The following is a 12285-nucleotide window of genomic DNA, read 5'->3' on the forward strand; positions in this document are numbered from 1 at the left end:
TCGCTGGAGCGATGAGACCACGTAGATTAATTATTGAGTCGAGCGACTTTGTTACCAGCGTAACGGGACCGTGCCAAATCGCCGTGCTGTTTTCTAGTTAAGGAAGCCCGGAGAGTTTTATTTTTCTTGGCTCAATCCTGATGTCTATCGTAGTGTAATAGCAGGGAAGAGAATAGGCATTGTAATGAGGTTTGTAAGCACTCAAATGCAACCCTGCAGGGAGAAATCTGTCACATTTGCTTATGGAATCATTCGACAATGGCTGCCACTACTGGTTCTACGACCCTAATTATTCCCACATTATTTTTCGGCCAGTAACGTTATTGGACAAGTCTTTCAAGCACCAACTGGCCAAATGTGATGCTTGACTGAGGTTGATTTGTGCAGGAAGTTATACAGTGCATTCAGAAAGTATTTAGACCCCTTCACTTTTTCACATTTTATGTTGCAGCCTCATGCTGAAATCTTTTAAATTCAGTTTTTCCCTCATCAATATACACTCAATACCCCATAATGACAAAGAGAAAACAGGATTTTAGAAAGTTTTGCAAATTTATTAAAAATAAAAAACTGAAATATCACATTGACATAAGTATTCAGACCCTTTGCTATGACACTTGAAATTTAGCTCAGGTGCCTCCCATTTCTCTTGATCATCTTTGATATGTTTCTACTCCTTGATTGGAGTCCACCTGTGGTAAATTCAATTGATTGGACATGATTTGGAAAGGCACACACCTGTCTATATAAGGTCTCACAGCTGACTGCATATCAGAGCAAAAACCAAGCCATGAGGTCGAAGGAACTGCCTGCAGAGCTCAGAGACAGGATTGTGTCGAGGCACAGATCTGGGTAAGCCTAGAAAAACATGTCTGCTGCATTGAAGGTTCCCAAGAGCACAGTGGCCTCCATAATTCTCAAATGGAAGAAGTTTGGAACAACCAAGACTCTTCCTAGAGCTGGCCGCCCGGCCAAACTGAGCAATCGGGGGAGAAGAGCCTTGGTAAGAGAGGTGACCAAGAACCCGATGGTCACTCTGGCTGAGCTCCAGAGATCCTGTGTGGAGATGGGAGAAACTTCCAGAAGTACAACCATCACTGCAACACTCCACCGATCTGGGCTTTATGGCAGAGTGGCCAGACAGAAGCCTCTCTTCAATGAAAGACACATGAAAGCCCGCTTGGAGTTTGCTTGCAAAAAAGCACCTAAAGGACTCTCAGACTTTGAGAAACAAGATTCTGTGGTCTGATGAAACCAAGATTGAACTGTTTGGCTTCCGTCTGGCCACTCTGCCATAAAGCCCAGATCGGTGGAGTGTTGCAGTGATGGTTGTCCTTCTGGAAGTTTCTCCCATCTCCACACAGGATCTCTGGAGCTCAGCCAGAGTGACCATCGGGTTCTTGGTCACCTCTCTTACCAAGGCCCTTCTCCCCCGATTGCTCAGTTTGGCCGGGCGGCCAGCTCTAGGAAGAGTCCTAGTTGTTCCAAACTTCTTCCATTTAAGAATTATGGAGGCCACTGTGCTCTTGGGAACCTTCAATGCAGCAGAAATTTTTTTGTAGGCTTCCCCAGATCTGTGCCTCGACACAATCCTGTCTCTGAGCTCTGCAGGCATTTCCTTCGACCTCATGGCTTGGTTTTTGCTCTGATATGCATTGTCAGCTGAGACCTTATATAGACCGGTGTGCCTTTCCAAATCATGTCCAATCAATTGAATTTACCACAGGTGGACTCCAATCAAGGTGTAGAAACATCTCAATGATCAAGAGAAATGGGAGGCACCTGCACTAAATTTAAAGGGTCATAGCAAAGGGTATGAATACTTATGTCAATGTGATATTTCAGGTTTTTCTTTTTAATAAATTTGCAAAACTTTCTAAAATCCTGTTTTCTCTTTGTCATTATGGGGTATTGAGTGTAGATTGATGAGGGAAAAAATGAATTTAAACGATTTCAGCATGAGGCTGCAACATAAAATGTGAAAAAGTGAAGGGGTCTAAATACTTTCTGCATGCATTGTAATTTGTTCAGGATGCTAGTGATAACTCGCCTTCTCTTTGCCAAAGATGGACACCCAGTTTAACGTTCATCCGAGGGACGGCACATGCATTGGTGAATCACCCTGCCTGTGAAACACCGGGATGATAGTTTATACCTGTGTCGGGATTCGAACCAAAGTTCAATAGCTCAGAGATAACTGCGAATACCTCGAACCCATCCTGCCAGCCCTTATAATAGTGCTTTGAATCCTGCATAGGATTCCTCATCCAAACATTCCCACTTTATTACCTTTACCATCGAAGGTGAGCGGAGGTTATGTTTTCACATAACCTAGTGTCTGTCTGTGAGCACACGGACATCTGTCTGTGAGCATGGTATCTCAAAAAGTTGTGGACAGATTCGGCCGAAATTTGGTGGACCTGAGAGGCCCGTAACTGAGAGACTTTGGTTCGCCTCAGACCAGAGACACTTGGGTTTGCTCTATACCAGAGAACCTCAGGTTAGCCCTGGACCTGAGAGGCTCAGGTTAGCCCTGGACCTGAGAGGCTCGGGTTAGCCCTGGACCTGAGAGGCTCGGGTTCGCCATGGTCCCGAGAGGCTCGGGTTCGCCATGGCCCCGAGATGCCCGGGTTCGCCCCGGACCAGAGACGCTCGGGTTCACCCCGGACCAGAGACGCTCGGGTTCACCCCGGACCAGAGACGCTCGGGTTCACCCCGGACCAGAGACGCTCGGGTTCACCCCGGACCAGAGACGCTCGGGTTCACCCCGGACCAGAGACGCTCGGGTTCACCCCGGACCAGAGATGCTTGGGTTCACCCCGGACCAGAGACACTGGGGTTCACCCCGGACCAGAGACACTCGGGTTCGCCCCGACCAGGGAGGCTCTCGCAAGACCCAGGTTCCCCCCCCCTCCCCACTCATGAACAAAACAATTTTTCCAAGTGCTGAGGATCCTTCCACACAACCATAAGAGTTGGTATAATTTTTTGGTATAATTCCTTCCAGTGATGGAGCGTATTATTTTGGAAGACTAATTGTAATCATCCTATTGTGTTAAATTATCACATTATAACTCATGTGCTCTTACCACGCTAGCTCCCCACCTCGTCTCCGAATTATCCTTCACTGAGACTTGCCAAAGTGTGACCCGAGTAAGTACGTTTGGTCCGCTCCTGCTCCCCACCCTTGTTCTGAGCATGAACGTTTGGCTTGTCCGTCTCTTCTTCCTATCAGGAGTCGTTCCGGCTCCATGGCTACGGCGCTGCTCGAGGGCGTGCACGGTGTGTTTACAAACCGTGCCGTGCATGTGACTCAGTAAAATCGTGCTCATAACAAGCTGCATGTTCTCATGGCAATCGCTCCTTCGTGACTGCAAACATTTTCTGCTGCAGGATTGGAGAATTTTCTGTTCGAGTTTGATATTGCTGAATAGTTTGTGTGTCCATTGTACTTTACAAGAGCTTTCTCTTTAACCCATCTGCTGTTTCACAGACGTCTTTAGGCAAGGATGAGTATTTTTATGAATCTCGTACCCACGTCTACCTTACTGGCTGTATTTAGATCACAGGAACGATGATCGTTGTTTTATGTATCCCAACAATTGGTGACAATTTTTACTTCAACAATCATTGTGTGCCTTCGCGCTGTTCCCTTGTGTTTGTTTCGCCAATAATGGAGGTGCAAAGCTGTATTTATTATGCGGTCGTAGATATAAAATTTGATCATTCCTGTTGCAAACCATAGTAACAGGTCATGGACCATGTTTTTATTTTGTACACATGCGGTGCTAACCTCGCCGAATGGTAGGTGGTGGATTTCCTCTTCCTTGCGTACATAAGAAACACACGACCTCAAACTTTTGAAATCAAGTGCATGAGCCTCAAGCCTGAAGCACATTGCTGATCCTGAGCAAAATTCCCTTTTTGCACTTGCTGCAGGGAAAACAGCTTTCTGGTGGATTTTTTTTGAGCCATTGTTGCATATTAAGAAACAAGAAAGAGCAATCGGAGAATGCAGACCCTCGCCAGGACGTGTTTTTAGTGGTTTTTTAAGGCTTTTGTGTTAAAACAAATATGGCGGTCTAACCACGTGACCGATGTCATCATTATTTTTTTTCTCCACCAATTTATCCCGAGATGACGCTCAAGAAATTTCATCCTGATCGGATGAAGTTTTGTACTTGTGGAATTATGACGTCATAATGGAGACACCTATGACATCATTATTAACATATTTTATTCCCCATGGAGAGTTCTTTACAATGAGCCATGTCTCAATTTTTTCTAAGCAACGCTTTCAGGGATATAGCTGTGCAAAGTTTTTCGTTTTTCCAAAGATGGCGCCCTACCACGTGACCTATGACGTCATAATTATCATTAAAAAATTGTACCAGAGGAGGTGCACCTATGCTGAAAATTTCCTGTCAATCGGACCAACGATTGTAAAGAAAATCATATTTATTCTGTGCGGACAAACAGACAGACAGACAGACAGACAGACAGACAGACAAACGGTAAATATGCAAAAGCAGAGGTGTTTTTCATCCAGGAAGGAAAAGACATGCTTGTTAGACCTCAAGCTGTTCTTTTTGAACCGCAACACTTTGCTCTATTTGTAAGACACTGAACCATTGCCCATAGTCTGGATGTCCACAGCTCTGTGCTGATCTTGGCAGTGTTTTTAATCGAGGATTAACTGCAAACCTCTTCAATTGCCTTTGCATCCTGCGGAGAGCTTGATAAAGGTCCACGGGATGGATGGATGAAGGTTTGCTTTTGATTTCTTGTACAAATTACCGTTGTCGAGAAATAAGAGCATGAGAGGTCGTGAATTTTTGTTTGCAATTTTTAAATGTGTTAACTACTCTGCAGTTGGGATTAAATATTTTGTATTACATATCCCTCCCTGCTTAACATTGCTTCAAAAAGGGGACCGAAAAACAACAACAACCACGGTCCTCGAAAAAGGCCAACCCCCGCTTTGCGGGGAAAAATGGCCTCTAAATGTGGTTATATGCATCTGGGGTAGGATGCTTTCCATTTCTTTAACAATTTTTGTGGTCATCGTCCGTTGGTCAGGAAACGTGTCTTGCTATCCCCTTGGATCCTAACTGGCTCCAGAGTAATTCCAAGGGCCGACAGTGGACAATTCTTATTCTTATTCTTTTTCATCAAAGGAACATCTCACAAAACGAATTTTGAACTCTAGGGGATGAACTGTAACTTACACACGTTTTTATTCCCTTTCAAACGTTTAAAGATTGTTCATGATTTGAACACATCGGGGAATTTTGCTTCAAAAAATTATGATAGCTGTTCAGAGTAAAGGTGGAGATATTACAATCAATCTGAAAATAAGAGATGTCAAAAAAGAAATTACAGAAAAGTGAGAATGGATTAGTGCAAACTGTTCTTGTGATTTGGTGGTGGTGTGAGCTGTTTCTTTGATTTGGTGGTGGTGTTTTTTTTTTTGTTTTTTTTGTATACAAGATCGAGGCTCGTGAAAGAGCTAACATTAATCACACAAAAAGTCAAACCGACACACAAAACACAAAAAATAAGGGGAGTGGCAGACAAGATGGGGAGAGAGGGGGAAGGACACAAACACAACATTTGAGAGCAGGGACAACGGGAGAAATGTGGGAGGGCGAGGGCTTTGGGGGAGGTGGGAGAGGTATAAAACATATGAACACTGCAAGGACTTCCAGGAAAGAAGTTGGAATTTCCAAAAAGTGGATCTGGGGTTAAATTAGCGGGGGTAGAAAAGATCAAGGTTTTGGATGGGGGAAGATAAGAGATGGTGGTGAACAGCCGTTTTAAAGACCTGGAGGGAGGAGTGGGATTGAAGGGAGTGGGGGAGTTTGTTCCAGAGGCGGGAGAAAAGAAGAATGAAAGAGTGAAGGTGAGCAGAGAGCCGAGATTTTGGCAGTTTAACCATAAGAGGGTTGCTGGCAGATCTTGTGCGACCTGTGGGAATATTTGGGGGACAGAGCACAGAGAGAGCTGGGGGAGCAAGGCCGGAGAGGAGTCGGTAGAAAACAGAAAGACCACCAACCTGCCTGCGGTGAGTGAGTGAAAGGCCCTCGGAGTTAACTTCATCGCAGGAGATTCCAATGATTCTGAAAGCTAAAGCTTGTGATTTGTGTGAGCTGTTCCTTCGATTTGGTGGTGTGAGCTGTTTCTTTGATTTGGTGGTGTGAGCTCTTTCTTTGATTTGGTGGTGTGAGCTGTTCTTGTGATGTGGTGGTAGCATGAGCTGTTCTTGTGATGTGGTGGTGGCATGAGCTGTTCTTGTGATTTGGTGGTGGTGTGAGCTGTTTCATTGTTTTGGTGGTGGTGTGAGCTGTTGTGATTTGGTGGTTGTGTGGCCTGTTTAGTTGATTTTTTGTTGGGCCGACCTGTTCTTGTGATTTGGTGGTGGTGGTGGTGGTGGTGGTGGTGTGAGCTGTTATTGTGATTTGGTGTTTGTGTGTGCTGTTTATTGATTTGGTGGTGGTGCAAAGTCAAATGTGATTATGTCTTGGATCTTGCAGGCTTCTCAACGTAGGCTTTGAAGATTGGACCACCAGCTTTTTTGACGATGACGATGATGATGATGATGATGAAGAGAATTTTTTTAATTTCTAAAGACGTTTCTCTAGGTACCCATCAAATAGCATGAGGGTGTAGTTCTGCTGTGCCGTACGTTCGGTCACGATGCGCTGGGCCGGCCATTTGGCCTTTCACGTTTGATCTGATACTTAGAACGTTGCATCGAAATAAAATAAAATAAAAACTTGTTTTTGTCCCTTCATAACGGTTTTGATCATTTGTTTTGTTGAAGCATCCACTTACCTTGTGCTTGCTGTGTGACTCTAACCCGCTCGTTTGATGTGTCATCGCATGTTCAGAATATACATTGCACATTTATTTGATCATCGAGTATCAGTTGCACATCATTCATTTCCAAGATGTTCGTTTTGCTCTTCTCTTAGCAGCTGATACTAAGCAAATGAGTACGGATGAGCGGGAAAAGCTGTGTGCCAGAACTGGAGCTGTCGTCAGATCTCGGACCGTCCCGAGCGGCTTCATCAGCCAAGGTGTGATGGGACCGATGGGGCCTGGCTTTTAAGGCTTTTGGATTCTGCATCAAATTCAAACGAGGTGAACATGCCCTCATCTCACAAACTGCACGAGCATCATGATGGTGGACTGTGGAGGAATCTTTCTGAAAAATCGTGGTGTGGTAATCGCTGAAGATCTTCTTGGGGTGGTTTTTTTATTTTTACATTTTACACTTATTTGTGGAATTACAGCTTTTGAAGTTCCATTGAAGTGACTTATGATGAAACTTTGCCAGAGTGGCTGTTTGTACAAAATCGAGGGAAGGTGAGTGAAACGTGATAACACATTTAATTGTTAAACTGCTGGGTTATGGACTTGGACTCACTGGCAGAATAAATCATGGTAATAACAAAACCTCTGTCCATGGTTAACTCTGCACCTGATGCTGTTACTGTAAAGTCCACTGAGTGCTGTATTAAAGTTGCTTAGCTGGTTCCAGTGCTCATTCTGAAGCGGTGCTTTTTTTTTTTCGATGCAACTTTGTTCGTGGGTGAAGGTTACGTTGAACAGCCATTGTTTATTGCACTTACTTTGCTGTGTTTTTGTCATGGGTTTTCCTGTATATTTTAATCATCCTCATCATCATCATAATTATTGTGGACTTTCAGCCAAAGTGCTTTTTATTTTTAAAGCGTGATCTGCAGTATGTGGCGTGCCCTTGATTACCCAAGCTTTGCCTCCGATGTGCCCCGGTGTGAAGTCATCGGCGCAGGCGGCGCTCAGTAACTCGAGGTGTATTTTATCTTTAATTGGGACTATTTCAATGAAAAGACTAATGTGTATATATATATATATATATATATGTATATATATGTATATATGTGTATATATATATATATGTATATATATATGTGTATATATATATATGTATATATATATATATATACACATATATACACATATATACATATATATATATATATATATGTATGTATATATTTATATAAACACTTGCCATCTGCATTGGAAAACTTTATGAAGGCGTTTCAACCACAAAGGAAGAGTTGAAGTTTGGAAAGGTCATGATGACCTTTACTTTGATACAGTTTCAAGATTTGCATTTTGGAGTTTTTGGAAATTTAAAATTGAGAGGTTCAACAAAGAGCGAGTAAATGGACGTTGAATGGTAATAAAGTCTGAGTGCAAATGAGCAATTGTAACTTGTGTTTCACTCGTTAGAACCTATCCTTTTGTACTCTCCAGGAGATGTAACATTTTTGAGCCGAATAAGCAGGTTGGATGGAGTCAGGATGTTCACAAGAAGAGGTAGGTGAGCAGCTTGGATTAACTTTAATTGGAGAAACACCTGAATACCACCATGTTGTTTCAGTTGCAGATGCTGAAGACCAAATCAAATACAGATTACCAATTACTCCACAGCGAGCTTGTCATGGTGGTGTTACCAACTCAAATGACTTGATTTCCTCCCAAAATCTTCTGAGGCAGGTTTGATAAACTTTTAAAAATGGAGGAATCTGGAAAAAAAATTCAAGAGTGGCTTTCTATTGTGTTGATTTGTGGAAAATCATTGCATCCAAAAAATTGAACTATGGTTGTTATCTCCGTATGCGTGTTTCAGAAGGAGGAACAAATTCCTCCCAGGTCTCGAAGTGTCCACCTCAGTTTCAGTAAGGGATGATGATTCATGGACCAAGCTATAAAGTTTTCTTCCGAAGGGTCTTTTCAGAATCGTCACCGAGCCGTGGACAGCTTCCACTTGTCATTTGTTTGTCGTCATACTCACGAGGATTTTATTTTTAAATCTCCGTAATATTTGTCATCATCATTCCCGTTGCTCCAATTATCACTGGCACAATTTCAGTGTTAATCAGCTTTCAGGATCCTTTCACTTCATTTTGAGGTCTTGGTATATGATACTTTTCTTGTTTTGTGTGTTTAGGCCAAAATTGCTAGGTACTGAAACCTCAATTAGCAATGCCTTATTTTCCTTTACTCTTTTCCTTAACCAAGTACGATATCCGGTCGCAATGCTTTTTCTATGTTCACGCTCGATGGGATAATCAGGTACGTGAGTGTTACTTCCGTGTTTTCAATTATTGTTTTTTTATGCCTCCATCAACGAAGTCGACGGAGCCATTATGTTTTCAGGTTGTCCGTCCGTCCGACCGTCCGAGATAGGTTTTTCGTTACCGCGATAACTTGAGAACAGCTGAAGGCATCTTGGTCAAACTTGGTGCTGGTATGCATAATGACGTAAAGATGAACCGATTCGATTTTGTGGTCACGAGGCCAAAGGTCAGAGGTCATGTTCGGTAAAAATGCTGTTACCGCGATAACTTGTGAACCAGTGATGGGATTCTGACCAAATTTGGTACACTTATGTATAATGTGGTAAATATGAACTGATTAGATTTTGGAGTCTTAGGTCAAAGTCTGTAATTGGTCTATAACTTCAATACGGCTTATGTGATCTAATTCAAACTTGGTATAGGCATGTACAATGATGCAAAGATTAACTGATTATTATTTGGGATGAAGAAGTCAAAGGTCAAAGTCTGTAAAAGGTCTATAACTTGAGAACGGCTTATGTGATCTAATTCAAACTTGGTATAGGCATGTACAATGATGCAAAGATTAACTGATTATTATTTGGGATGAAGAAGTCAAAGGTCAAAGTCTGTAAAAGGTCTATAACTTGAGAACGGCTTATGTGATCTAATTCAAACTTGGTATAGGCATGTACAATGATGCAAAGATTAACTGATTATTATTTGGGATGAAGAAGTCAAAGGTCAAAGTCTGTAAAAGGTCTATAACTTGAGAACGGCTTATGTGATCTAATTCAAAACTTGGTACAGGCATGTACAATGATGTAAAGATTAACTGATTATTATTTGGGATCAAGAAGTCAAAGGTCAAAGTCTGTAATAGGTCTATAACTTGAGAATGGCGAAAGGGATCTAATTCAAACTTGGTACAGATATGTGTAATGATGTAAAGATTAACTGATTACATTTTGGGGCCCCAAGGTCAAAGGTCAGAGGTCATGTCAGGTAAAAATGTGATAACTTGGGAACAGCCGTATGAATTTAAATTAAAACTTGGTACGGGTATGTATGATGTAAACATGAGCTGATTAAATTTTGGGGTCAAGAAGTCAAAGGTCAGAGGTCATGTCAGGTATAAATGTGATAACTTGAGAACAGCTGAATGGATTTAGAGCAAACTTGGTGCAAGTATGTATTATAATGATGTAATAATGTGGGCGGAGGCATATCGGTCGACGTCGTTACATCTAAAAGTGTTGTTCTAGTTAGTTCATGTTTCCATGAGTTTTCTGAAACTGGAGTATTGAAATTTCTGCAGATGTGCCTGTGGATTACTCTACGTACCTTGTTCTACCTGTGTATACACCTGTTCTGAAGTGTTTTTTTTTTTTTTTACATCCATTAGGAGGTGACTCGTGCTTTCTGTTTCTACCTTACAAAATCTACACTTGTCCGAGTGACTCAGTCCTGCCATCTTCTTAAAGCCATTAGTCTATTGTTATTGGTGTGTGTGTGTGTGTGTGTGTGTGTGTGTGTGTGTGTGTGTGTGTGTGTGTGTGTGTGTGTGTGTGTGTGTGTGTGTGTGCGTGCGTGCATGCGTGCGTGCGTGCGTGCCGCCACCGCCACCAGTCATCATCTCCACTCGCGAGTCTCTTAGACTGAACAAAGCCTTCCCTGATCCTGAAGCATCCATCTTCACCCCAGCAGCATGGAACTCATGGACCAAGCCGTCTCCTTTTCCATGTGCCATTTCCCCCTCTCTTTTCCCCTGGCGACGATGAAGATCTGCACGGCCTACAGGGTACACCTGGTCTCGGTCTCTTCCTTCTCAGTCTCATCATTCCTTGATGGGATAGAGTCGGCAAAACCCAACAAGACAAGACGCAAGGCTATGGCATTAGGCCACGTCCCAAATGCATGTCTGCTAGAAAAGAAACATTTAACTAATTTGAGTGACTTTGTGTTGCTTTATTTACAGGTTTTTTTAGGTTTACCATTTTTTGCTTTTGTACAAGATCTAGGATCATGTCCATCGGCACAACTTCAGATACCTCCTCTCCCCTCCACTTGGTTTCAAACAATGCTGAGGAGGTGAAGGTCATGATGGAAAGCTTCATTTGAAGTGCCAAAATAATGCACTAAAATGAATATGACAAATATAACATTGATGTTAAACTTCGGCATACAAATTGATCATTGCACAATTTCAGAAACTATTAATTACATTCATTTCAGACAACGTAACAAAAATGGATATGGATCACCGAGGAAACGAAGAGGCATATTAGAACAGGATTGGCAACATTTTGGAAAATTAAATAATGTCATTGCTGGATCTGACAAAACAAAAGGTGGCAACCCAGACAAAGTCCTGGAAGAAGCAGAGGTAGACCCGAAGATCAGCTGGAGAGAAGAAATTGAGACATTTTCTAAATCTGCGATGCTTCTGATGGAAGCTTCTGCGATGGTGCGTCGTCAGTCCGCCCGTAAACACTTGCAACTTGTTCTCTGAAACTGCTGATGGGATTGTGATCAAACTTGGCACAAATGATAGCTGGTATGTTTTGACTAAGGGTATTGCCCCTATTTATGTTGTATACAACGTCGAGGCTCGTGAAGGGGCTGGAACAAAACGAATGCCTTCCCTGATTGGCATCAAATTGCATCAAATTGCATTGAATGGAACAGAGTGTACCATGTTGTGGGATGTCTTTGTCCTGGATTGGAATAAATCGATGCTCAAGTCAAAATAGCATTGTGTGCTGTTCCATTGTCCTTTAACCATTTGAAGATTGCGCATTTGGATGATTAGTCCCAATTTGATGTTCAGTTTGAAATTAATTGTTTTTTTATTTTCCATTCATGTTGTTGTGGGGTTCCTCATTATGCGGAAACAGGAGCAGGTGATCATTGTTTAGTGGATTTTAGCACTTTCCTCTCAAATTATATTCTTCATGAATTACTGAAACAATTTGCTTGTTGATGCTCAATTTTGGTATGACGACGCAGACCGACACTTGAAAGGAAACTTAACTAATTTGAATGACTTTTTGGGTGCTTTATTCCCAGGTTGCTTGAGGTGTACCATTTTTTTGTTTTTGTCCAAGATGTCGGCTCATGAAAGAGCAAGTTGTGGTTGCTATTGTTTGCAAATGCATCCTGGACCAGGATT

General features: G+C 42.3%; 1 protein-coding gene across 2 annotated transcripts in view; it reads left to right on the plus strand.

Moving 5' to 3' along the window:
• The window catches only part of LOC137436918 (rho-associated protein kinase 2), a 141809-nt gene extending 134264 nt beyond the window's left edge, over window positions 1-7545 (plus strand). Inside the window, exon 35 of one of the 2 annotated variants that reach the window (XM_068131147.2) lies at window positions 6975-7545. In XM_068131147.2, coding sequence (XP_067987248.2) covers window positions 6975-6981 — 7 coding nt within the window. In that variant the 3' untranslated portion in view covers window positions 6982-7545. The remainder of the gene's footprint in view (window positions 1-6974) is intronic. The other variant, XM_068131148.2, reaches the window with a different exon arrangement.
• The last annotated feature ends 4740 nt before the right edge of the window (window positions 7546-12285 follow it).

This window comes from Myxine glutinosa, chromosome 11, assembly GCF_964187855.1.
Source record: "Myxine glutinosa chromosome 11, kmMyxGlut1.1, whole genome shotgun sequence".
Taxonomy (NCBI): Eukaryota; Metazoa; Chordata; class Myxini; order Myxiniformes; family Myxinidae; genus Myxine; species Myxine glutinosa.